Here is a 27,794-nt window from a genome sequence, read left to right as displayed (position 1 = left end):
GGGTGGCTGTCACCTTTCCTGGTACAAAGACGTTCTCTGTGAACTGATATAAAGGCACCTACCATCAACCACGGCAGCTTTCCATGGAAGCAGAGAGAAAATAATTATTTTCTGAGCAACCACCACTCTACTTACCCAAAAATGGCAGCTAAAACCCCATTTTTTAACATTAAGGAGATAAAAAAGGAAAAAGAGATGGTAAGAAAACCAGCCTGAGGACAGACAACAAATCAGGCAACCACCAGGATACTGCTGGCTCCTGGCACAAGCGATGATTAATTCCAACCTGGATATAAAACAAGCCTGCACTAGTCCTCTGCTGTCTGGTATTGTCCCAGGATTATGGTAATTAAGCAATTTGTATTACCTGATACTGATAAGAAAAATAAAGCCCCGTTTATGACACCGTATCCCCTAGATTTTACATGGTAGTTACTGAGGCATTCTTGTTACCTGGTGAACATAATATTCGAGATCATAAAGCGCCGCGACTTTCTCATCCAGCATGGAGGCAGAGCTGTTGAATTTGCTGATTAATTTAACCATAATTTCATAATCTGTTTCTATCTTCATGTTCAGCTTTTCAAACTCCTCCTTTAGTTGCTCTATGGGCCGGAACTTCTTCCTCACCTCTTTCTCTCGGGCCTTGGAAACAAAAGGAGGAAAAACCAGATGTGAGATAACAAGATAGGAGATGAAGAGAGACAAGACAGACACAGAAAGGAATGCCAGCCCCAAAATTCACAAAGGGAACCTGGTTGTCTGTGTCAATGGATTTATTGCTCTACATCAGAGGTGCAGGGGCAGGGTCCTTCTGAGAAGCCCAGGAACCCAGTTAGCTGTGATATACCCACAATATGAGTGAACAGTAGAGCTCTGTGCACCACTTCTACATCTCTACAGCATTTGTGCACTATTTCTACATGCCATTTCCATCCAATTCAACATCAACCCCACAGGCAGCAGTACTGCTGTTCTCTGCTTGCCTGCAAGTGGATCTTCTCAAAACCTGGCTGCAAAAAGCCCTGAGGCACCTCCCTGATCTTACAGCTGAACCTCTCTGGAACTGGACATGAGGCTGGAGAGCTCCAGAGGTCCCATCCAGCCCAAAGTGCCCAGTGACTCCAACGAGTTCTCAGACACAGACAAAGATGCTTTTGCCTTTCCAAGCATTGAGCAAATTCCTGGAAGGGTCTATCTCCTAGGGAGAGGTGTGAGGATAGAAGCTGTCAGAAAGGGAGGCAGAAGGAGCAGTGATAAGCTGGGGGCAGCTGACGTGCTGTGTCATGGGGCTTGGCCAGCACACAGCCTGTCCTGAGCTCATCTCCCTCGCAGTAACAGCACCCCAAGGGCTGCCCTGAGCAGAGAGCTGACACAAAACATGTGATGAGGAGGAAAGGCTCTGTCAGAGATCTCAAAGAGCCCCAGAGGTGCAGGAACATCAGCACTGGTGGCACTGGGGACAGAGCCTGCTGCTGCAGGGGACAGAAGCAGCAGAGAGGCCATGCTGGAGCTGGGCTGCCCCAAGGACAGGAGAAAGGCAGAAAGCCCCCTTTGGAAGGCATTTGTCGCAAATGCCAAGATGTGTTTGTATGCGGAGTGAGCCTCAGCTGGAGGGTTTGCACTGTCCTGCTCCCCATGAGGGATCAGAGAGGGCTGGAGGAAAACCAAGTGAGCAATGGAGGTGAAAGCTGTGTCAATGGAATGATAAATTGCCAGAGGTACCACACCCAACCCATCCCTCCCCGAGCTGCCTCTGGCGGAGCACAGAGAGGCTCGGTGTAACTCCGTTTCCTCTGATACTGAGCTTTCAGGGAAGGATTTGCTCTCTGCAGGAGTGACTGCAAATGGAATACTTTAGGTCCATTAGATGTAGCTGCTTTTAGCCCAGTTGCTGGGACAAAAGCTATTTTAACAGGGGGTTTTAAAATATGGCTTATTTTCACCTAATAGAGTATCACTAATTTTTGCATTTCAATGATCCTCATTTCCAGCAGCCCTTTTCAGCAGCCCTGCAATCAATCAGCAATGCTGCTATGGAAATAATCTCCAGCAAATGAAATCATGCCGTGCTGCCACATAAGGGAAGAAAAAGCCTTTCTGTGACACCAGAACTTTAGAGCCTTGACTCCTCTTTCAGTTTTTGTTTGAGTAAGCCAAGACCAAGACAGCAGGAGGAGCGAGGGTTAAAGAAATACTGCTGAGGGGGAGAAGGGAAAGAGGCTCTGATGCACCTGATGAGTCACACATCTTCCCACCTATTTACTTCGGGTTGTGGGTTGTTTTGTAACTAAATGGACAACTTGGAGCTTGTGTAAGGAAACGTCAGCCCCTGCTTCACCATGGCCACTTGGGTTTTGCTATCCAGAGCACAAGGTTGGAAACCCAAAGCAAGGAGAGTAAAAGGAAATACCCTCTGTAAATACCGTCAGCTGCAATCCAGTTCCTTTTGGGGTCTGCAGACATTTTTGTGAATTGAGCTGCAGTGAAACAGATAAATTACATTGTTCAGAGCAGCTGTGGCTGCCCCTGGATCCCTGGAAATGTCGAAGGCCAGCTTGAATGGGGCTTGGAGCAACCTGATATAGTGGAAGGTGTCCCTGCCCATGGCAGGGGTGGGACTGGATCAGCTTTAAAGGTCCTATCCAACCCAGACCACTCACAGAATCTTTGAGTCGTACAGAAAAGTCAGGGAACAATATAACTAATAGGTTAATAAAGGTATTTCAGGTCCATATTCACCACAAAATTAGTTTGCACAGTGTTTTCCAAGCAATCATTTTAACCATTGTGTTTCAGCAGAGTGTAACAGGGTGTTTTCAGATCCCTGCAATGTGCATTGCTTTAGAAATGGGAAACTCACCTTCCTTTCTGCCTTCTCACTTTCCTTCATTTTAGCCAAGGCCTTTTTAAGCTCCTCAGATGTGAATGAATTTGCATCGAGATCAATCTTGCCCAGCCTTGCAGAAAAGACAAAACAAACAAGAACATGTAATGAGTGAAAAACGGCCTCAATTCTATTTTCACTGTGACATTCTAGCAATGGCTAATGGCAGGAGGAAAGGAATGAAAAAACCTACTATACTCAAGAAAAGATTAGACAAAGTGCTGGATTCTGTGTCAGGCTCACAGACAACTCCCCCTGAAAATAAAGGGCTCTGCTGACCCAAATTCTCAGATTCCACCACAATAAAAACATCTGATGAATTGATACCTCAGAATTTTGTGTTGCAATTGAGGAACAACCCCAGCGCCACTATATAACTGCAGAGGGCCTACAAGCTTCAACTTGCAGATTTCAGCTTATGAACATTGTACAAAGAGTCATTGGAGACCTCAGTACCTTTCTAGTAAGGGAAGGGACTACAGAGAAGTGGGAGAGGACTCTTGGTCTGGAACTTTAGTGATGGGACAAGGAGAAATGGGATCAAAGTGCAAGAGATAGAAGAGGTTTGATGATGGAAAGAAGTTCTTTACTCTCAGGGTGCTTGTCCCTGACACAGGGACCAGTGCAGAGAGGCTGTGGAGAGGCCCCATTCCCAGCAACGTCCAAGGCCAGGTGAGACAGGGGCCGCAGCAACCTGCTCTGCTGGGAGCTTGCTCAGCTTGGAACCAGAGGATATTCAGGGTCCCTTCCAAGCTAAACAATTCAAGGATTTGATCATTCTGCCATCCCCATCTCCAACTGAATAGCAGCCCTGAAACTTCAGTGACATCACAGCTCCCAGAGGGTTCCAGGTGGAACGTCCAGGACCTGGAAACGAGCACAGCAGACACTTCACCGGCTGCCAAGGGTCAGTTGCTGCTCACCCAGCACTCTGACCCTCAGCGCTGAGCTGCTGCTGCTGCCTGGGCTTTTTCTGCCGCCTGCTCTGGAGCGCCAATCCCAGCACAATGTGCTCTTCTGTGCCAATGGGGGTACAGTGCCATTCCAGGCAGGGGGCACCCAGCTTGGGCAGGCTGCAGCCATGTGGCAATGGATGGTGTGGGACAGGAAGCCCACTGGGAGATTGTGCTGCCCCTTGCAGACTGACAGAGACACTGTGGAGGACATGGAAGTGGACCTGGGCCTGGATGAGGAAGAGATGATGGAGGTGGACTCCTCCTCTACTTCCATGTCCTCCACTGTTGAGGACATGGAAGTAGACGAGGAGGACAACATCGAAGAGATGGAGGTGGATGAGGAGGATAACACAGAGGAGATGGAAGTTAACATAAAGGATGAGGAGGAGCCCATGGTCCTTGGATGAAGATGCAGCCCCACAGGTAAGACAGGCAGATGCTTCCCACGCCCTGCCCACACACACACTGGGTCCCCTGACGCCAGGCTGGGGCTGGGCTGGATGGCCCCGCTCAGGAACACGGTGCCCGCAGGGGGCCTGGATTGTGCTGCCACAAGCACCAGCCCCGGCCTGCCCTGCCCTTGCCTGGGGCCACGCCAGCCCTGCTAACCCCGGCCCAGCCCCTGGGGCCCAGCTGCCAGCCCTGCTGGGCCCAGTGCTGCCGGCTGAGTCCAGCTCTGCTGCTTCCTTTCTTCCAGGACTGATACACATGATGGCACAGAAGCCACGCCTTTGTAAATATGTTTGAAGTTTAGAAGTTCCTTGTAAATATGTTTACTACGTGCCAAGTTTTTTGTAAATACGTTTTCACGAATGTTAGCCCATCGGATCCCTTGTAAATATGTTCTGTACATTGTTGTTGTTGCTGTTATAACAATTGTTATGACACATGTTCTGTAAATCTGAGATTTGCCGATCTTCAGCAAATAAATACTGTTTCTTTTTAAAACCTGACTTCTCTTGGCCATTCCTTTGGGCACAGGCAGCCTTTGCCTGTGGGTTCCACTTGTGGGTTCCACTTGTTCCGCGTTCCCAGGGCTGGAGGTCCCTGGGGGTGTTGGCACGGCCACACCGGGGCTGGGGGTCCCTGTGCACAGGGGCTCCCACTGACACCACTCCTGGCACTGGGCACTGCTGCTCTTCCTGGCCTGGGGCACAGCGCTGTCCCCAAGAGCTCAGCTCTCACCAACTCTCACACAGGAAGCTCTCACAGCACTGGCCCCTGCAGCCATGCCACCAAAGCAGGCAGCAAACCTTCAGCCACCCTTCCTGCTGCAGCCACAGGCACTTCTGCGCGCAGAGCTGCCAGCAGGCCACAGCCATCCAAAATCCACCTGCACGCTCTCAAGCCCACCACAGCCTTGAAAACTGGGCCACTTGCACCTGGGCTGCTGCAGGGGCTGATCTTTAAGCCTTGCAGCCTCCAAAGGCCCTGGGCTCTGCTTCCCAGCCTGCTCTGCACTGCCCTGAGCCCGCATTGTTCCAGAGACAAAAGCCAAGCCAGGGCATCCTCACCCTGCCTGCATTCCTGCTGCTGCCAGCGGCCACGGGCCCCTGGGCCCCACTCGGGTGACAGCTGAAAGGACAGGGCAGCCTGTGCTGCTTTGGGCCTTTGGGCCCTGCATCTGGTGCTGCTGCTGCTGCTGCTGCTGCTGCTGCTGCTGCTGCTGCTGCTGCTGCTGGGGGCCATGGGCCCAACAGGGCCCCCAGCTCAGCCCCTGCCCGGGCAGCTGCCCCCAAAGCCCCACACTCCCCGAGCATCCCCAGCACTGCTGCCAGCGGGAAACCCCATGGGCTTCAGGAAAGAAATTCCCCATAGTGACTAAACCAAGGGGTCCAAGGGGAAAGTCAGCACAAGCTGATGTTTACATCAACTTGACAAAGATGCCTGCCGAGCAGGTGAGATCTCCAGAGCCTCTGGCAGTGCTTGCTCTGCACGTGAGCCTGTGGGACACAGCACCGGGCTCAGGCCAGCCCTCAGCCCCTCACAGATGATCCCAAGGAGCAGGCTTAGAAAGCAGTTTCACACCACTTCCTGCACATATTTCAAAGGACTACATGTCATTCAAGGAAGCCACCTTGCACATTTAGTTTTGGTGTCGTGGCATGAGAAGCCATGACGTTGTCTCTGAATGTGCGCTCAGGGCACTTCCACTGCCATCCCATAGGGAACACAAATGATAGGCCTCTGCTTTCAGCACTTCTGAGCTCCTGACCCAGCAAGGAAGTCTGAGGTAAATGCAGGAACTGAGTGCACCAGGGGACCTGGCCTCTAATAAAAGGCATAAATTACTCAGGCCACTCAAACCAATGCCTTGCATGTCTGTACATTTTTTGTCCTTCTCTCATCCTTCACGTTACTTTCCCCAAAACCTACCATTGGACGAATGGTCAAGGCATGCACCATTAGGGCATCCTTACACCGTGGTGCCAGCCTATATAAGGCTAACAGTCAGGGTGTGGTAGAGGTGCTAGTAGGCTCCCAAGTTTTTCAACAACAAACTATAAAAGATCCGTGCATTATATGTGGAGTGATGGGGCATTTTCAACAGATTTGTTAAAATAAAGGCTATCACCAGGGACCTTCTAACTCTCACAGGCACTGTCCTCACTGCCCCCTCGTCCACACGCTTTCCAACACCAGCTAAACCGCTGGCCTGCGGGAAACCCCACACAGACACAGAAAGGCCCCGCACGATGACACCAAACGCGAGGCCGTTCCGCCCCACTCTCCCCAACACCGTGGAGAACCAGCACAGTGACCTTCTCAGATCCAGCGGGACAGCTCGATCGCTGCAGAAAACTCGACAGAAGACAGCTCTGCCCTGGAACCCAAAGGCAGCTGGTAAGAGCCTTTTCAATTCCCATCCACGATATTTATGTTCACCATATTCCAACAGGCAAATACAGGCCTGAGGAACATCCCAGAGACATTTTGATTTTAACCAACACCAGGGAAGGGATGGAGACACTCACTATACTACCTGAGGTACTCGCCTTGACGTCTTTGCAGGAGATAACTGTCCAGGGTCTATGCTTACTCCCTCCGCTTTTCATTCCAAAAGGAACAGTTACAGCCAGAGCCAACCTCCTACGGGGCATGATCCCCACACCAACTGATCCAATGGTGTTGTGGGCATAGATTACAGGCCCAAATAGACCCATTCTAAAGTGTGCTTTGTTATGTAAGGGGAGAAATAGATGTCTCTTGGGACTATTAGATACAGGAGCTGACATCATCATAATTTCCCGCTCTGATTGGCTAAAGAATCGCCCCTGGTTCCAGCTGCTGGGGTAATTTTAACCATCAGGAGAGCCACTACCAGCTTCTGGAGTCAAGGTACCATCTACAGGGAAGGTCCTGAGGGCACAGTTGCTACAGTAAAATCATTCGTCTCCTGGGCACCAATAACACTTTGGGGAAGGGACCTCTTGTCCCAATGGAGGAGAAGGCTAGAGATCTGTCATGGTTTGATGCTCGCACAATGCCAGTGCCCCCATGAAAATACACTCTCCCTTGTTTCTGCTGTTAGATGTGATCAGTAATAAGTAAAGGAGGGTCCCACTTAGAAATAAAGAAAACTTTATTAACTAAACTACAACTATAAGTAAAAAGAAACACACAGGGAAAATGAAGACCTGCCAAAAACTTTTCCTCCTCCCCCCACCAAATCTCCAGTACATCTATCCCCAAATCACCAACTCTTGGTCCAGCACCCCCCTTGAGATAATCAATACTCAGTTCATCAAGAGGAGTGGAGTCCTTCTTGTGCCATAGGCTTCCCCAGCAAACACCATTGAAACCTCGTGTGTTCCCACGTCACTCGTGGCACCGCCCAGAGAACATCTGCCATCGTGACCTCTTCCTTCCATCTCCAGTGCTCTCACCACTGCACATGGACCAGAGCTGCTTCTAGGGTCATCTTTTCAGGATGATTTGTCCCGTTCCAAAAAGAGCACAGTCTCACTTTTGGGACACCTGTCTCCCCCAAATTCCACCTCCTGGGGCCGAGGGGTACCAACAATGTACCCTCTTGGCTCTTAGCCATTGTCTCCCCCTGGATGCAGTCTCTTTGTCACAGGAAACATGTTTCTGTCCAGGGCTATAACAAGAAGAGTCCAGCTAAGGCCACTTCATCATCTCTTCCCACCTAAGATTCTTCTCTCCCAACGTCTTTCACTTGCCCAGACCTTCATCACACTTGCCCATTTCCTTCTTAATCTTCCACTCTATCCCTCTTCTAGGGAAGGTTACTTTTCTGTAAAGGTTTTATTGTACCAAAAGGGGTTAAAAACTCAGGCTCTGCCTGCCTGGAGACTCCCACAAGCGGCTGGACACCTTCTCGCTGCACCCCCCCTTTGTCCGCAAGCCGGGCTGTTCTGCCAGGACATGATATTAAATTTCAAGGCAGTCCAGGCTCTCTCTCTCTCTGTCTCCTGGGGGGGTCTGTCCGATGCCTCCTGGTGCTTCTCTCTCTTTAACCCCTCCACACTCGGCGCCAGGCCTACCTCTCCCGGCCGCATGGCTTTTATCCTCCTCCGGCCCAGCCAGCAGCTGGGACAGGGGAGAGATCCGAACTCTTTCCCACCAGAAACCCAAAAGAGCTTCCCCCGGGGCGTGCTCTGCTTTTGAACCCCTGTGTTCTCAGAAGCGTGACAATGTCCCCAGCAGCCAAACCAGGTGCCAATATTAAAATCTGAAAACCTATTGGTGTGACGACAGCATCCCAGAAAACTTACTTCCTCTCAAACCACGGAAAGATCCTATCAACTCCTCAGGATTTCTAGACGGTGCAACTGAGCAGCACGCCACACTTTAGTCAACCTGGAAGATCAAAGACCCCATATGGGTGGATCAGTGGCCCCTCCCAGGCAGAAAGTAAAAGGCCCTGAAGTCCCTCATGCAGCAGCAGCTCTCTGTGGGCCACGTTGTACCATCTACTAGCCCCTGCAATGCACCTGTGTTTGACATACAAAAGCCTGGCAAAGACAAGAGGCGGCTCCTGCAGGACCTCAGGAAAATCAATGAGGTCATTGAGGACATGGGCGCCCTCCAGTCCAGCCTGCCCTCAGCCTCCATGTTACCTCGAGCTTGGCAGATGGTTGTTACAGATCTAAATGACTGCTTTTTTGAATTCTCCTTGCACCCAATGAAAGCCCCTTGTTTGCCTTTTCTGTCCCCAAATCGACAGCACCTTTACAGAGGTACCAGTGGACTGTAATGCAGTAAAGAATGAAGCAGAGCCCAACTATTTGTCAACGGCTTGGAGACCAAATTCCCTCACCCTTGCGGAAAAAACATACTAACATTATTATTTTTATTACATGGGTGATACATTAGTTTGTGCAGAAGCTCAAATCATTTTGGATGTTGCAGTACAAGATGTCATCACGGCAGTAGAGCAGAAAGGTTTTGAGATTGCAGTAAATAAAGTCCCAAAGACACCCCACTGGAAGCAACTCGGCCTAAAAAGCACAGAGAGAACCATCACACCCCAAACACTGCACATCAAGGACATCCCAAAGACTCTGCCAGAACCCCAAATGCTCTGTGGAAGCATCAGTTGGGTACATTCACTGCTGGGAATCACCACAGAAGATCTCATGCCGCTGTTCTTCTCCTTAAAGGCAGTGAAGGACTCGATTCCCGTGATCACTGACACCACAGGCAGAAGCAGCTGTACAAAAGGTATCCTGGGTGATTCAAACCAAACAGGCACACAGATACCACACTACGTTTCTTTTCTCCCTGGCAATCCTTGGTGTAAGTCCAAAATTCCATATATTTTTGTTTCAGTGGGACTCAACTATCTCAGATCCCCTGATAATAATTGATTGGGTTTTCAGAGCACACTAACCTACCAAAATGATAACAACCCCACAGAAAATTATTGCACAACTAATTAGGAAAGGTAGGAAACATCAGTGCTCCCTATCAGGAACAGACCTTGTGAATATATACTTACTTCTCACTCAGGAGCACCTCAATTGCCTACTTCAAAAATCTGAACCACTGCAATATGGCTTAGATAGTTTTTGAACAGGCTGGGATCAGCCACCAATTCTACCATCAAAACATTCCTGCACTGCTCAGGATGTTCAAAATTACCTGAGACCCAGCAAGATCCATTTTAGCCACCTGCCCAAATTGTCAGAACATGGCCCTGCTTCTGTCAGAGCTGAAGTCAATCCAAGAGGACTAGAGAGTCTCCACATCTGGCAATCAGACATCACACACTAAGCCCCTTTCGGCAGATTAAGTACATCCACGTCTCAATCGATGTCTTTTCCAGTGAGATTTTTGCCTCTGCCCATGATGGTGAAAAATCAAAGACGCTATAAAACATTAATTTTTAAGTTTTTCCACCTTAGCATATCCACAGAAAATTAAAACTGAAGATGCTCTTGCTTATGCCTCACACTGATTCCAACAAGTTTCTGACCATTGCGGTATAAAACATATCACAGGCATACCACACTCCACCACAGGACAGTCCATAGCCGAGAGGGCCAACTGATCCATCAAAAGGATCCTTGATCAACTGAGAGGGGGAGTGCAGATATTATCTTCCATTGAGAGACTGGCCAAGGCCTTTTACGTACTCAACTTTTTGAACAACTCATTTATGGAGAAAACTCCCTTAGTCATAAGGCATCCTACTAATTCAGCTGCAGCCCAATTAAAAGAACAGCCACCTGTGTTGACCAAAGAACCTGAATCTAAACAATTTATGGGCCCTTTCCCATTGATTACTTGAGAAAGAGAAGATGCCCTTGTCTCTACAGCAACACTCCTAAGATGGATCCCAGCAAAATACATTAAAACTGTTTCTGCGAACCGCGAGGCAAATACCAGAGCCACCATCAGAAGAACAGAATGGAAGCCTAAGAGAGACAGCAGCATCCCGAGAAAGAACAAGGAGAAGGACAGAAGAAGATCTCCTAAGCAGCGTTGAACACACACACCAAAACCAAGATAGCTCAGACACCACTAACCAGGTTCTATGTCTTAACATTTGTAAAAATTATATTTAAGCATTGACATATGGTTCTTCTAATAAGCTGTGTTCAAACCCTTGCCTTATAGAAGAGAAAGTTTAGTGGGACCACAAATTAAGTTCCACCTTCTAATCTCTTCATCTGTCTACTTTTAGTACACCCAAACCTCCAGATATTAAATTACCAAAGTCAGAGGATGCTGCCGTTGGTTGCTGCTGCAGCAGCAATCTGGATGCTCCTCACGGAGCCACATGCCTTCAGCTGGGCGCTTCCACAGACGAGCCACAAATTCTTGTCCATGTACAAGCCTGTCAGGCATTTGAGGGCATGTGTTTTTTCTACCTGCTGTCACATAGGGAGTCAGCATACCAGGGCATCCAGCTGCTGAAAGATCAAGGAAACAAGATGCAGATAGAAGGCAACAACGACTGGTTCAGTGGACTTTGCAACCACTGGGGGATGAAAGGCTGGCTTTCATCTTTGCTTAAGACTGTTGTGTGGGTGTTGTTTTTCTTATTCATTGTGTTGGTTATTTTATCCTTTTTTGCTAAAGGCCTGCAAAACTCTATGGCAGAAGACTTCTTTATAGACAACAAAAAGGGGGGAGTAGTGAGGGCCCAGGGGCCTACCACTGGAACTCTAATACCTCAGGGCAAAGTGACCAAGGAAAAAGAGAGACACTGCTCTGAATGCAACGGTCTCACCCATGGGCATTTTCAGGCTCATGGCGTTTTATTGGTAACACCCGGTTCAACTGCTGTATTTTCCTTATATGTATTCCCCCTAGAATGTCCTCACCTCTGCTGTAAAGTTTTAGTCCTGGCTTTTTCCACTGTCCCCTGCTTTTTCCCCCAATTTTCCCTCTGAGTGCCAAGCCCCATTTTGTCTCCGTTCCTGGACGCTCTTCAGTGCAATCCACTCAGGTGTTTCCAGTTCCACACAAAGATCCCTCTCTCGCCTCGTTCACCAGCAGTTTAAGCAAGCACGCTCCCAGCTCTACGTGTGCAGGTCACACACAGAGGTTGCTGTGGGCAGGCTGCAATGCAGGAAGTGAGTGCAACAGAGAACCTGGCCTCTAATAAAAGGTACGAATCCGGCAACCCACCAAAAAAAAGACTTGCAAGTCTCTACTTTTTCCTTATCCTCTCAGTCCTCATGCCACTTTCCCCATCATTTCTGACTGGGAACATGGCTTCTCTCTCTCCTGTCTGCAGGTCCAGCCACACGTACGACCCTGCAGGAACAGCCTCACCCACAGGGAAGTGGAAGAGCACATTATGTGAGGAAATTTAGTGACAGGACAAGGAGGAATGGGATCAAACTGCAAGAGGTAGAAGAGATTTGATGATGGGAAGAAGTTCTTTACTCTCAGCGTGCTTGTCCCTGACACAGGGACCAGTGCAGAGAGGCTGTGGATGCCCCATCCCCAGCAACGTCCAAGCCCAGGTGGGACAGGGGTTACAGCAACCTGCTCTGCTGGGAGCTTGATCAGCTTGGAACCACATCATCTTAAGGGTCCCTTCCAGGCCAAACCATTCAAGGATTTGATCATTCTGCAGTCCCCATCTCCCTCTGCACAGCACCCCTGAAACTTCAGTGACATCACAGCTCCCAGAGGGTTCCAGGTGGAACGTCCAGGACCTGGAAACGAGCACAGCAGACAGTTCACTGGCTGCCAAGGGTCAGTTGCTGCTCACCCAGCACTCTGACCCTCAGCGCTGAGCTGCTGCTGCTGCCTGGGCTTTTTCTGCCGCCTGCTCCGGAGCGTCAATCCCAGCACAATGTGCTCTTCTGTGCCAATGGAGGTACAGTGCCATGCCAGGCAGGGGGCACCCAGCTTGGGCAGGCTGCAGCCATGTGGCAATGGATGGTGTGGGACAGGAAGCCCACTGGGAGATTGTGCTGCCCCTTGCAGACTGACAGAGACACTGTGGAGGACATGGAAGTGGACCTGGGCCTGGATGAGGAAGAGATGATGGAGGTGGACTCCTCCTCTACTTCCATGTCCTCCCCTGTTGAGGACATGGAAGTAGACGAGAAGGACAACATCGAAGAGATGGAGGTGGATGAGGAGGATAACACAGAGGAGATAGAAGTTGACATAAAGGATGAGGAGGAGCCCATGGTCCTTGGATGAAGATGCAGCCCCACAGGTAAGACAGGCAGACGCTTCCCACGCCCTGCCCACACACACACTGGGTCCCCTGACGCCAGGCTGGGGCTGGGCTGGATGGCCCCGCTCAGGGACACGGTGCCCGCAGGGGGCCTGGATTGGGCTGCCACAAGCACCAGCCCCGGCCTGCCCTGCGCTTGCCTGGGGCCACGCCAGCCCTGCCAGCCCCACCCCAGCCCCTGGGGCCCAGCTGCCAGCCCTGCTGGGCCCAGTGCTGCCGGCTGAGTCCAGCTCTGCTGCTTCCTTTTTTCCAGGACTGATACACATGATGGCACAGATGCCACGCCTTTGTAAATACATTTGAAACTTTTGAAGATTTCTGTAAATACGTTTGAAAGTTTAGAAGATTTCTGCAAATACGTTCCTTCCATTTGAAGTTCTCTGTAAATACGTTTTGAAGATTGTTAGCCCATCGGATCCCGTGTAAATATGTTCTGTACATTGTTGGTGTTGTTGTTGTTATAACAATTGTTATAATGACACATGTTGTGTAAATCCAAGATTTGCCGATCTTTGGCAAATAAATACTGTTTCTTTTTAAAACCTGACTTCTCTTGGCCATTCCTTTGGGCACAGGCAGCCTTTGCACACTTGTGGGTTCCACGTGTTCCGCGTTCCAAGGGCTGGAGGTCCCTGGGGATGTTGGCACGGCCACACTGGGGCTGGGGGTCCATGTGCACAGGGGCTCCCACTGACACCACTCCTGGCAGTGGGCACTGCTGCTCTTCCTGGCCTGGGGCACAGCGCTGTCCCCAAGAGCTCAGCTCTCACCAGCTCTCACACAGGGAGCTCTCACAGCACTGGCCCCTGCAGCCATGCCACCAAAGCTGGCAGCAAACCTTCAGCCACCCTTCCTGCTGCAGCCACAGGCACTCCTGGGCCCAGAGCCGCCGTCAGGCCACAGCCATGCAAAATCCACCTGCACGCTCTCAAGCCCACCACAGCCTTGGCAACTGGGCCACCTGCACCTGGGCTGCTGCAGGGGCTGATCTTTAAGCCTTGCAGCCTCCAAAGGCCCTGGGCTCTGCTTCCCAGCCTGCTCTGCACTGCCCTGAGCCCGCATTGTTCCAGAGACAAAAGCCAAGCCAGGGCATCCTCACCCTGCTCGCATTCCTGCTGCTGCCAGCGGCCACTGGCCCCTGGGCCCCACTCGGGTGACAGCTGCAGGGACAGGGCAGCCTGTGCTGGCCAGGGGGCACGGGGCTTTGGGCCCTGCGCCTGCTGCTGCTGCTGCTGCTGCTGCTGCTGGGGGCCATGGGCCCAACAGGGCCCCAAGCTCAGCCCCTGCCCGGGCAGCTCCTCACAAAGCCCCACACTCCCCGAGCATCCCCAGCACAGCTGCCAGCGGGAAACCCCACGGGCTTCAGGAAAGAAATTCCCCATAGTGACTAAACCAAGGGGTCCAAGGGGAAAGTCAGCACAAGCTGATGTTTACAGCACCTTGACAATGCTGGCTGCAGAGCAGGTGAGATCTCCAGGGCCTCTGGCAGTGCCTGCTCTGCACGTGAGCCTGTGCGGCTGCTCCCAGTGGGACACAGCACCGGGCTCAGGCCAGCCCTCAGCCCCTCACAGATGATCCCAAGGAGCAGGCTCAGAAAGCAGTTTCAGACCACTGCCTGCAGATATTTCAAAGGACTACATGTCATTCAAGGAAGCCACCTTGCACATTTAGTATTGGTGTCGTGGCATGTGAAGCCATCAAGGTGCTTCTCAATCTGCACTCAGGGCACTTCCACTGCCATCCCAAGGGGAGCACAAAGGACAGGCCTCAGCTTTCAGCACTTCTGAGCTCCTTACTAGCAATGATATCTCAGGAGGACGCAGGGTTTGCAGGCCCAGGGGCCTATTACTGGAACTATAATACCTCACGACAAAAATGACAAATTAAAGTGAAGTGAGACAGCCCTCAAAATACAATGTTTTATCAGTTTTATCAAGGCTTGCTGAATGCACCGTTGGCACCCTCCAGCAGCATGAGGGATGAGGGCTGGCTCAGCTGCTGAAGCTCAGGGGACATTTTGAAACCTCTGCATCCAGAGCCACCAGAGCAATCAATGGGGAGACAGCCGCCTGCAGTGCAGCATCCTTGGGTGATTTTTTTAATCCTCTGAGTGGGCCACCCTTTACATCATGGGCAGCTCTGGGTAACAAATTATCCAAAGATGAGAGGGATACATAATTTCGAGTTAGGGAGGTTCTCCTTTTAGAGGGAAAGACTGTTGCTAAGGGAAGTTGGAAGTTGTTTGTTCATTGGCTCTTTAAAGAGTTCCCAGTCATTTTTGTGTGTTCTGTTCATCTTATAGCATTCTGGGACTGAGTTAGGGAAAGTCTCTATTTTTAGAAAACTCAGGGTGTTAGAAGAGTTGCAAAATTTTCCCCACTTTTTCATATGATTTATAGAGTTTTCTGAAAGGTTCAAAGTTCTAATATTCAACCCAGACTCTTTTCTGCCCCTGGAATTCCTGACCCCACTGATACCAAGATAAGGATGAGAGACGGAAACTGCTGTAAAGCACAGACAAGCCACCTGCTGTCTGACATCTTCCCTCCTTCTCTACCCCCTGCCCACGTCTGTAGTGATCACACAGGCCTGGATTCTACCCTAACCCATTCTCCAGTACCTCTCCTCCCTGGATCCCCCTCAGATAGCTCACAAAATGGAGTCCCTCCTTTGGAAGGGGTTGTCAATGTCAAACTCCCTCCCACCCCCAGCTCTCTCATCGGGTCTTCCCCCTGTTTGGGTCCTACCCCTGCATCAGGAACCACCCCTGCATTGGGATCCAGCGCTTCCTTGCCTACTCCCGCTGCCCTACCCCCTCCAACTCAGCCCCGTTGCGGATCCCACACTGTCAGAGCCGGAAGTGTGAGGGGCGGTAACCGGAAGGCCGCCATCTTGGCTACCAAAGGCCCACAAAACCGGGCCTGGCCAGTCACCCCAAGGCCCCGCTCCTCTGCCAGAGACCAAGTTCCCTCTTCTGGAGAGGAGAGGGAAGGTTCATCTCACCTTCAGCATGAGCCTGAGGATTCTTGGCAGAGGATGGAGAAGCTGGCAGCTGAAGAGGGGGACTGGGAATTGGTAGCTAAAATACAAGCAGCACCGGTGCAGTACCAGAGGGGGGCTAACCCCCAATGGGAAGCTGTCACACACGGGAGATGAAAGACCGTTATAAAGCAGCGAAAGACCATGGGACAGGCTCACTGTATTTTAATAATTTCTTAAATGGAGTCATTGCTTCACATGTAATGGGGCTCACAATCTGCACCATTTTATGCACATCCTACTTTCTCCACTGAATTTGTTCTGTGAGAAGGAATGGGGAAAAATCTAATACAACAACTATTAAAACACTATGCTAGGGAAGACAGGCGGGCACACCTAACACTAGTCCATCTAGCCAGGGAGGAATATTTCATTAAACCTGCGAATCACGCAAGACACCTTCCTGAGCTGTGTTAGAAGAGATAAAAGTGCTGCAAACACAGCTCTCATGCAGACACCCAATGGAGCAACACCTACTCTAGATTTCACAGACAATCTGCAGGGACCTGGGAATACTTTATAAATTTTAGTGACCGCCTTACACAAGCAATAGAGAAGCAAGTTGAACATCTAAAATTCAGGAAGGTACTACTTCCTACCCTTGCTGAAACAAATCTTAACAACACCTGAAAAGACATATTACCCTCTCTACCCCTCACCCCAAAACCTACCATCGCACAAATGGTCGAGGCATGCACACTCAGGGCATCCTTACACTGTGATGCCAGCCTACATAAGGCTACCAGTGAGGGTAGAGGGTAGAGGGTAGTAGAGGTGCTAGTAGCCTCCCAAGCTATACCCTGACATACACATGAAAAAGGACCTTGCTTTAAATCTAGGGAGATGGGGAGATGAGGCATTTTTGACAGAATCGTAAAAATACAGGGTGTTAGCAGGGACCTTCTAGCTGTCACAGCCACTGTCCTCACTGCCCCCCTCGTCCACACGCTTTCCAACACCAGCTAAACCACTGGCCTGCAGGAAACCCCACACAGATGCAGAAAGGCCCTGCGCAATGACACCAAATGCGAGGCTGTTCTGCCCTACTCTACCCATCATCGTGGAGAACCAGCACAGGGCCCTTCTCAGATCCAGCAGGACAGCTCGATCGCTGCAGAAAACTCGACAGAAGACAGCTCTGCCCTGGAACCCAAAGGCAGCTGCTAAGAGCCTTTTCAATTCCAATCCACGATATTTATGCTCACCATATTCCCATAAGCAAATACAGGCCTGAAGAACGGCCCAGAGACATTTTGATTTAAACCAACACCGGGGAAGGGATGGAGACACTCACTGTACTACCTGAGATACTCGCCTTGACGTCTTTGCAGGAGATAACTGTCCAGGCTTTATGCTTATTACCCGCACTTTTCATTCCCAAAAGGAACAGTTATAGCCAGAGCCTACCTCCCATGGGACATGAACACCACACCAGCTGATCCAATGGTGATGTGGGCACAGATTATGGGCAGAAATAGATCCATTCTAAAGTGTGCTTTGTCATGTAAAGGGAGAAAGAGATGTCTTTCAGGACTATTAGATACAGGAGCTGGCATCACCATAATTTCCCTCTCTGATTGGCAAAAAGAATGGCCACTGGTTCCAGCTTCTGAATTGATTATTGGCATTGGGAGAGCCACTACCAGCTTCTGGAGTCAAGGTACCATGTGCATGGAAGGTCCTGAGGGCACAGTGGTACAGGAAGATCATTCGTCACCTGGGCACCAATAACAATTAGAGAAAAGACCTCTTGTCTCAAAGGGGGACAAGGCTAGAGATCATATCAACACCTCAAGATTTCTAGATGGGGCAATCGAGCAGCACGCCACACTTCAGTTAACCTGGAAGACCAACGACCCCATATGGGTGGATCAGAGGGTACTCCCAGGCAGAAAGTTAAAGGCCCTGCAGTCCCTTGTGCAGCAGCAGCTGTCTGTGGGCCACGTTGTACCATCTACTAGCCCCTGCAATGCGCCTGTGTTTGACATAAAAAAGCCTGGCAAAGACAAGAGGCGGCTCCTGCAGGACCTCAGGAAAATCAACAAGGTCATTGAGGACATGGGTGCCCTCCAGTCCAGCCTGCCCTCAGCCTCCAAGTTACATCAATTTTGGCAGATGGTTGTTATACATCTAAATGACTGCTCTTTTGACTTCTGCTTGCACCCCAATGAAAGCCCCTTGTTTGCCTTTTCCGTCCCCAAATCGACAAGCACCTTAACAGAGGAACCCACGGACTGCGTTGCCTCAAAGAAATGGAGAAGAGCCCAACTACTTGTCAATGCCTTGCAGCTTAAATTCCCTCGCCCAGGTGGAAAAGATGTCCTAATGCTATCATTTTTCATTATATGGACCATAAATTAGTTTGTGCAGAAGCTCAAATAATTTTGGACATTGCAGTACAAGATGTCATCACGGCAGTAGAGCAGAAAGGTTTTGAGATTGCAGTAAATAAAGTCCAAAAGACAGCCCACTGGAAGCAACTCGGCCTAAAAAGCACAGAGAGAACCATCACACCCCAAACACTGCACATCAAGGACATCCCAAAGACTCTGCAAGAACTCCACCAACTCTGTGGAAGCATCAGTTGGGTCAGTTCACTGCTGGGAATCACCACAGAAGAACTCATGCCACTGTTCCTGCTCCTTAAAGGCAGTGAAGGATTCGATTCCCGTGATCACTGACACCACAGGCAGAAGCAGCTGTACAGAAGTATCCAGGGTGATTCAAACTAAACAGGCACACAGATACCACGCTACTTTTCCTTTCTCCCTGGCAATCCTTGGTGTAAGTCCAAAATTCCATATATTTTTGTTTCAGTGGGACTCAACTATCTCAGATCCTCTGATAATAATTGAATGTGTTTTCAGATCTCACCAACCTACTAAAATGATAACAACCCCACAGAAAATTATTGCACAACTAATCAGGAAAGGTAGAAAACATCAGTGCTCCCTTGCAGGAAGAGACCTTGTGAATATATACTTACTTCTCACTCAGGAGCACCTCAATTGCCTACTTCGAACATCTGAACCACTGCAATACGCCTTAGACAGTCTTTAAACAGGCAAAGATGAGCCACCAATTCTACCATCAAACCATTTCTGTGCTGCACAGGATGTTCAAAATTACCCGAGACCTGGCAAGATCCATTGTAGCCACCTGCCCAAATTGTCAGAACATGGCCTTGCTTCTGTCAGAGCTGAAGTCAATCCAAGAGGACTAGAGAGTCTCCACATCTGGCAATCAGACATCACACACTCAGCCTCTTTTGCCAGATGAAAATACATCCATGTCTCAATCAAAACCTTTTCCAGTGGGATTTTTGCCTCTGCCAATGCTGGTGAAAAATCAAAAGATGATGCTATAAAACTTTACTTTTTTGTTTTTTCCACCTTAGCAGTTCCACAGGAAATTAAAACTGATAATGCTCCTGCTTATACCTCACACTGATTCCAACAAGTTTCTCACCACTGGGGTATAAAACATGTCACAGGCATGCCACACTCCACCACAGGACAGTCCATAGCTGAGAGGGCCAACTGATCCATCAAAAGGATCCTTGATCAACTGATCTGGGGAGTGCAGATATTATCTTCCATTGAGAGACTGGCCAAGGCCTTTTACATATTCAACTTTTTGAACAACTCATTTATGGAGCCAACTCCCCCCATCATCATGCATTTTACTAATTCAACTGCAGCCCAATTAAAAGAACAGCCACCTGTGTTGATCAAAGACCCTGAATCTAAACAATTTATGGGCCCTTTTCCATTATTTACTTGGGGAAGAGAAGTTGCCCTTGTCTCTACAGAAACATTCCTGAGTTGGAATCCCAGCAAAATACATAAAAACTCTTTCTGGAAACGGTGAGGCAAACACCAGAGCCACCATCAGAAGTACAGAATGAAAGCCTAAGAGAGACAGTGGCTGCCTGGAAAAGAAGAAGGAGAAGGACAGAAGAAGATCTTCTAAGCAGCGTTGACCACACACACCAAAACCAAGATAGCTCAGACACCACTAACCAGGATATATGAATTAACCTTTGTAAAAATTATATTTAAGCATTGATATATGATTCTTCTAATAAGCTGTGTTCATACCCTTGGCTTACAGAAGAGAAAGTTTAGTGGGAACACAACTTAAGTTTCATCTTCTAATCTATTTATCTGTTTACTTTTAGGCAATCCAAGCCTCCAGAAAATAAATCAGCTAAAGTCAGAGGATGCAGCCGTTTGTAGTCACTGCAGCAGGAATCTGGATGCTCCTTACTGAGCCACATGCCTTCAACTGGGCGCTTCCACAGACAAGCCACAATGGCCATGGCTGTCAGGCATTTGAAGGCAGGTGTTTTTTCTACCTGCTGTCACATAGGGAGTCAGTACACCAGGGCATCCAGCTGCTAAAAGATCAAGGAAACAAGATCCAGATAGAAGGCAACAACGACTGGTTCACTGGATTTTGCAAACACAGGGGGTTGCAAGGCTGGCTTCCATCTTTAGTTAAGACTGTTGTGTGGGCTTTGTTTCTTGTATTCATTGGGTTGGTTATTTTATCCTTTTTTGCTTAATACCTCCAAAAGCCTATGGCAGAAGCCTTCTTTATAGACAACAAAAAGGGGGAGATGTGAGGGCCCAAGGGCCTACCACTGAAACTGTAATACCTAAGGGCAAAGTGACCAAGGTAAAAAAAGTCGCCGCTCCGAATGCAATGGTGTCGCCCATGGGCATTTGCAGGCTCATGGTGATGCAGCATGTTTTGCTGGCATCACCCAGTTCAACTGCTGCATTTTCCTTATATGTTCTCCCTCAGAACGTTCCAACTCTCTTGTATCAATTTGGTCCTGGCTTACTGTAATGATCCTGCGCTGTTCACCCCCACATTGTGTGCCCAGCCCCATTTTGTCTCCATTCCAGGACCCTCTTCAGCACAATCCAGACTATGTCAATTTCCACACAACGATCCCTCTCTTGCCTCATCCATCACCCATCCAAGCAAGCCGATTCCCACCACTGCGAGTGCAGGTCCCTCACAGACGTTGCTGTGGGCAGGCTGATACACAGGAACTGAGTGCAACAGGGACCAGGCCTCTAATAAAGGGCATGAATCCCACAGCCCACGCAACCCAAATCCCTGCATGTCTTTTCTTTTACCTTATTCTCTCAGTTCTCAAGCCACATTCTGCATTTTTTTCTGACTGAGAACTTGGCTTCTTTCTCTCCTGTCTGCAGGTTAGGCCACATGTGTGACCCTGCAGGAACAGCCTGACCCACAGGGAAGTGGGAGAAGACCCTTGGTCAGGAAATGTAGTGACAGGACAAGGGGGAATGGGATCAAACTCCAAGAGGTAGAAGAGATTTGATGATGGGAAGAAGTTCTTTACTCTCAGGGTGCTTGTCTCTGACACAGGGGCCAGTGCAGAGAGGCTGTGGATGCCCCATCCCCAGCAACGTCCAAGGCCAGGTGGGACAGGGGTTACAGCAACCTGCTCTGCTGGGAGCTTGATCAGCTTGGAACCACATCATCTTAAGGGTCCCTTCCAAGCCAAACCATTCAAGGATTTGATCATTCTGCAGTCCCCATCTCCCTCTGCACAGCACCCCTGAAACTTCAGTGACATCACAGCTCCCAGAGGGTTCCAGGTGGAACGTCCAGGACCTGGAAACGAGCACAGCAGACAGTTCACTGGCTGCCAAGGGTCAGTTGCTGCTCACCCTGCACTCTGACCCTCAGCGCTGAGCTGCTGCTGCTGCCTGGGCTTTTTCTGCCGCCGGCTCTGGAGCGCCAATCCCAGCACAATGTGCTCTGCTGTGCCAATGGAGGTACAGTGCCATGCCAGGCAGGGGGCACCCAGCTTGGGCAGGCTGCAGCCATGTGGCAATGGATGGTGTGGGACAGGAAGCCCACTGGGAGATTGTGCTGCCCCTTGCAGACTGACAGAGACACTGTGGAGGACATGGAAGTGGACCTGGGCCTGGATGAGGAAGAGATGATGGAGGTGGACTCCTCCTCTACTTCCATGTCCTCCCCTGTTGAGGACATGGAAGTAGACGAGGAGGACAACATCGAAGAGATGGAGGTGGATGAGGAGGATAACACAGAGGAGATGGAAGTTGACATAAAGGATGAGGAGGAGCCCATGGTCCTTGGATGAAGATGCAGCCCCACAGGTAAGACAGGCAGACGCTTCCCACGCCCTGCCCACACACACACTGGGTCCCCTGACGCCAGGCTGGGGCTGGGCTGGATGGCCCCGCTCAGGGACACGGTGCCCACAGGGGGCCTGGATTGTGCTGCCACAAGCACCAGCCCCGGCCTGCCCTGCGCTTGCCTGGGGCCACGCCAGCCCTGCCAGCCCCACCCCAGCCCCTGGGGCCCAGTTGCCAGCCCTGCTGGGCCCAGTGCTGCCAGCTGAGTCCAGCTCTGCTGCTTCCTTTTTTCCAGGACTGATACTCATGATGGCACAGATGCCACGCCTTTGTAAATACATTTGAAACTTTTGAAGATTTCTGTAAATACGTTTGAAAGTTTAGAAGATTTCTGCAAATACGTTCCTTCCATTTGAAGTTCTCTGTAAATACGTTTTGAAGATTGTTAGCCCATCGGATCCCGTGTAAATATGTTCTGTACATTGTTGGTGTTGTTGTTGTTATAACAATTGTTATAATGACACATGTTGTGTAAATCCAAGATTTGCCGATCTTTGGCAAATAAATACTGTTTCTTTTTAAAACCTGACTTCTCTTGGCCATTCCTTTGGGCACAGGCAGCCTTTGCACACTTTGGGTTCCACTTGTTCCGCGTTCCCGGGGCTGGAGGTCCCTGGGGGTGTTGGCACGGCCACACCGGGGCTGGGGGTCCATGTGCACAGGGGCTCCCACTGACACCACTCCTGGCACTGGGCACTGCTGCTCTTCCTGGCCTGGGGCACAGCGCTGTCCCCAAGAGCTCAGCTCTCACCAGATCTCACACAGGGAGCTCTCACAGCACTGGCCCCTGCAGCCATGCCACCAAAGCAGGCAGCAAACCTTCAGCCACCCTTCCTGCTGCAGCCACAGGCACTCCTGGGCCCAGAGCCGCCGTCAGGCCACAGCCATGCAAAATCCACCTGCACGCTCTCAAGCCCACCACAGCCTTGGCAACTGGGCCACCTGCACCTGGGCTGCTGCAGGGGCTGATCTTTAAGCCTTGCAGCCTCCAAAAGCCCTGGGCTCTGCTTCCCAGCCTGCTCTGCACTGCCCTGAGCCCGCATTGTTCCAGAGACAAAAGCCAAGCCAGGGCATCCTCACCCTGCTCGCATTCCTGCTGCTGCCAGCGGCCACTGGCCCCTGGGCCCCACTCGGGTGACAGCTGCAGGGACAGGGCAGCCTGTGCTGGCCAGGGGGCACGGGGCTTTGGGCCCTGCGCCTGCTGCTGCTGCTGCTGCTGCTGCTGCTGCTGGGGGCCATGGGCCCAACAGGGCCCCAAGCTCAGCCCCTGCCCGGGCAGCTCCTCACAAAGCCCCACACTCCCCGAGCATCCCCAGCACAGCTGCCAGCGGGAAACCCCACGGGCTTCAGGAAAGAAATTCCCCATAGTGACTAAACCAAGGGGTCCAAGGGGAAAGTCAGCACAAGCTGATGTTTACAGCACCTTGACAATGCTGGCTGCAGAGCAGGTGAGATCTCCAGGGCCTCTGGCAGTGCCTGCTCTGCACGTGAGCCTGTGCAGCTGCTCCCAGTGGGACACAGCACCGGGCTCAGGCCAGCCCTCAGCCCCTCACAGATGATCCCAAGGAGCAGGCTCAGAAAGCAGTTTCAGACCACTGCCTGCAGATATTTCAAAGGACTACATGTCATTCAAGGAAGCCACCTTGCACATTTAGTATTGGTGTTGTGGCATGACAAGCCATGAAGGTGCCTCTCAATCTGCACTCAGGGCACTTCCACTGCCATCTCAAAGGGAACACAAAGGACAGGCCTCAGCTTTCAGCACTGCTGAGCTCCTCACCCAGCAATAAAGCCTCAGGACAGGCAGGAACTGAGTGCACCAGGGAACCTGGCCTCTAATAAAAGGCATGAATCCCGGTGCCCACCCAAACCAATACCTTGCATTTTTCTACATTTCCCGTCTTCTCTCATCTCTCATGTCACTTTCCCAATTCTCTCTTACTGGGAACTTGGCTTCTCTCTCTCCTGTCTGCAGATTAGGCCAAACGTGTGACCCTGCAGGAACAGCCTGACCCACAGGGAAGTGGGAGAGGACTCTTGGTCAAGAACTGTAGTGACAGGACAAGGGAGAATGGGATAAAACTGCAAGAGTTGGAAGAGGTTTGATGATGGGAAGAAGTTCTTTACTCTCAGCGTGCTTGTCCCTGACACAGGGACCAGTGCAGAGAGGCTGTGGAGAGGCCCCATCCCCAGCAATATCCAAGGCCAGGTGGGACAGGGGCCGCAGCAACCTGCTCTGCTGGGAGCTTGCTCAGCTTGGAACACATCATCTTAAGGGTCCCTTCCAAGCCAAACCATTCAAGGATTTGATCATTCTGCAGTCCCCATCTCCCTCTGCACAGCACCCCTGAAACTTCAGTGACATCACAGCTCCCAGAGGGTTCCAGGTGGAACGTCCAGGACCTGGAAACGAGCACAGCCGACACTTCACCGGCTGCCAAGGGTCAGTTGCTGCTCACCCTGCACTCTGACCCTCAGCGCTGAGCTGCTGCTGCTGCCTGGGCTTTCCCTGCTGCCTGCTCTGGAGCGCCAATCCCAGCACAATGTGCTCTGCTGTGCCAATGGAGGTACAGTGCCATGCCAGGCAGGGGGCACCCAGCTTGGGCAGGCTGCAGCCATGTGGGAATGGATGGTGTGGGACAGGAAGCCCACTGGGAGATTGTGCTGCCCCTTGCAGACTGACAGAGACACTGTGGAGGACATGGAAGTGGACCTGGGCCTGGATGAGGAAGAGATGATGGAGGTGGACTCCTCCTCTACTTCCATGTCCTCCCCTGTTGAGGACATGGAAGTAGACGAGGAGGACAACATCGAAGAGATGGAGGTGGATGAGGAGGATAACACAGAGGAGATGGAAGTTGACATAAAGGATGAGGAGGAGCCCATGGTCCTTGGATGAAGATGCAGCCCCACAGGTAAGACAGGCAGACGCTTCCCACGCCCTGCCCACACACACACTGGGTCCCCTGACGCCAGGCCTGGGCTGGGCTGGATGGCCCCGCTCAGGAACACGGTGCCCGCAGGGGGCCTGGATTGTGCTGCCACAAGCACCAGCCCCGGCCTGCCCTGCCCTTGCCTGGGGCCACGCCAGCCCTGCTAACCCCGGCCCAGCCCCTGGGGCCCAGCTGCCAGCCCTGCTGGGCCCAGTGCTGCCAGCTGAGTCCAGCTCTGCTGCTTCCTTTCTTCCAGGACTGATACACATGATGGCACAGATGCCACACCTTTGTAAATACGTTTGAAACTTTTGAAGATTTCTGTAAATACGTTTGAAAGTTTAGAAGATTTCTGCAAATACGTTCCTTCCATTTGAAGTTCTCTGTAAATACGTTTTGAAGATTGTTAGCCCATCGGATCCCATGTAAATATGTTCTGTACATTGTTGGTGTTGTTGTTGTTATAACAATTGTTATAATGACACATGTTGTGTAAATCCAAGATTTGCCGATCTTTGGCAAATAAATACTGTTTCTTTTTAAAACCTGACTTCTCTTGGCCATTCCTTTGGGCACAGGCAGCCTTTGCACACTTGTGGGTTCCACTTGTTCCGCGTTCCAAGGGCTGGAGGTCCCTGGGGGTGTTGGCACGGCCACACCGGGGCTGGGGGTCCATGTGCACAGGGGCTCCCACTGACACCACTCCTGGCACTGGGCACTGCTGCTCTTCCTGGCCTGGGGCACAGCGCTGTCCCCAAGAGCTCAGCTCTCACCAACTCTCACACAGGGGGCTCTCACAGCACTGGCCCCTGCAGCCATGCCACCAAAGCAGGGAGCAAACCTTCAGCCACCCTTCCTGCTGCAGACACAGGCACTCCTGGGCCCAGAGCCGCCGTCAGGCCACAGCCATGCAAAATCCACCTGCACGCTCTCAAGCCCACCACAGCCTTGGCAACTGGGCCACCTGCACCTGGGCTGCTGCAGGGGCTGATCTTTAAGCCTTGCAGCCTCCAAAGGCCCTGGGCTCTGCTTCCCAGCCTGCTCTGCACTGCCCTGAGCCCGCATTGTTCCAGAGACAAAAGCCAGGCCAGGGCATCCTCACCCTGCCCGCATTCCGGCTGCTGCCAGCGGCCACGGGCCCCTGGGCCCCACTCAGGTGACAGCTGCAGGGACAGGGCAGCCTGTGCTGGCCAGGGAGCACGGGGCTTTGGGCCCTGCGCCTGCTGCTGCTGCTGCTGCTGCTGCTGGGGGCCATGGGCCCAACAGGGCCCCCAGCTCAGCCCCTGCCCGGGCAGCTGCCCCCAAAGCCCCACACTCCCCGAGCATCCCCAGCACAGCTGCCAGCGGGAAACCCCACGGGCTTCAGGAAAGAAATTCCCCATAGTGACTAAACCAAAGGGTCCAAGGGGAAAGTCAGCACCAGCTGAGGTTTACAGCACCTTGACAATGCTGGCTGCAGAGCAGGTGAGATCTCCAGGGCCTCTGGCAGTGCCTGCTCTGCACGTGAGCCTGTGCGGCTGCTCCCAGTGGGACACAGCACCGGACTCAGGCCAGCCCTCAGCCCCTCACAGATGATACCAAGGAGCAGGCTCAGAAAGCAGTTTCAGACCACTGCCTGCAGATATTTCAAAGGACTACATGTCATTCAAGGAAGCCACCTTGCACATTTAGTATTGGTGTCGTGGCATGAGAAGTCATGAAGGTGCCTCTGATTGTGCACTCAGGGCACTTCCACTGCCATCCCAAAGGGATCACAAAAGACAGGCCTCAGCTTTCAGCACTGCTGGGCTCCTCACTCAGCAATGAAATCTCAGGAAGAGGAGGAATTATGTGCTCCAGAGATTCTGGACTGCAATAAACGGCATAAATTTCACAGGCTATCTAACCCAATGACTTGCATGTCTCTTTTTCCTCTTTCTCTCATCCCTCATGTCACTTTCCCCAAACCGTACCATTGCACATATGGCCGAGGCATCAACCATTAGGATATTCTTACACCTTTATGCCAGCCTAGCTAAGGCAACATTAGTTTGAGCAGAAGCTCAAATCATTTTGCATGTTGCAGTACAAGATGTCATCACCGCAGTACGGGAGAAAGGTTTTTAGATTGCAGCAGATAAATTCCAAAAGACAGTGTCCTGGAAGTAGCCTGGCCTAAAAAGCGCAAAGAGAACCATCACACTCCAAACACAGCCAATCAAGGACAACCCAAAGACTTTGCCAGAACTCCACAGGCTGTGTGGAAGCTGTTTTGATGTCGTGGCATGAGAAGCCATGAAGTGCTCTGAAAGTGCACTCAGGGTGCTTCCACTGCCATCCCAAATGGAACACAAAGGACAGGCCTCTGCTTTCAGCACTGCTGAGCTCCTCACCCAGCAATGAAGTCTCTGGAAGATGCAGGAATTGAGTGTACCAGGGAACCTGGCCTCTAATAAAAGGCATGAATACCACAGCCCACCCAACCCAAAGCCTTGTATAACTGTACCTTTTTCTTCTTCTCTCTTCTCTCGTGTCACCTTCCCCATATTCTCTGTCCGGGAGTTTGGCTTCTCTCTCTCCTGTCTGCAGGTTCAGCTGCACGTGTGACCCTGCAGGAACAGC

At 51.1% G+C, this 27,794-nt stretch overlaps 1 protein-coding gene across 1 annotated transcript; it reads right to left on the bottom strand.

Annotated features, from left to right (window-relative positions):
- Positions 1-432: 432 nt before the first annotated feature.
- On the bottom strand, positions 433-27,794 carry LOC134434192 (nucleotide exchange factor SIL1-like). Its single transcript, XM_063182873.1, has 3 exons — positions 27,679-27,794; positions 2,864-2,960; positions 433-645 (listed from the first exon to the last, which is right to left on the bottom strand). Exons 2-3 carry the CDS (start codon positions 2,891-2,893, stop codon positions 433-435), a joined length of 243 nt encoding a protein of 80 aa, XP_063038943.1. The 5' UTR covers positions 2,894-2,960; positions 27,679-27,794.

The sequence above is a fragment of the Melospiza melodia genome, unplaced genomic scaffold (assembly GCF_035770615.1).
Source record: "Melospiza melodia melodia isolate bMelMel2 unplaced genomic scaffold, bMelMel2.pri scaffold_32, whole genome shotgun sequence".
Lineage (NCBI taxonomy): Eukaryota > Metazoa > Chordata > Aves > Passeriformes > Passerellidae > Melospiza > Melospiza melodia.
Note: the sequence above shows the minus strand (reverse complement) of the source record. Positions and strands in the feature narration are given on the sequence as shown.

Coding starts and splice junctions, on each gene's coding strand:
- LOC134434192 (XM_063182873.1), bottom strand. CDS start 2,893: ATGAAGGAAAGTGAGAAGGCAGAAAGGAAG. Junction 646..2,863: donor GTGAGAAGGCAGAAAGGAAG/GTGAGTTTCCCA, acceptor TTTGTTTCCAAG/GCCCGAGAGAAAGAGGTGAG.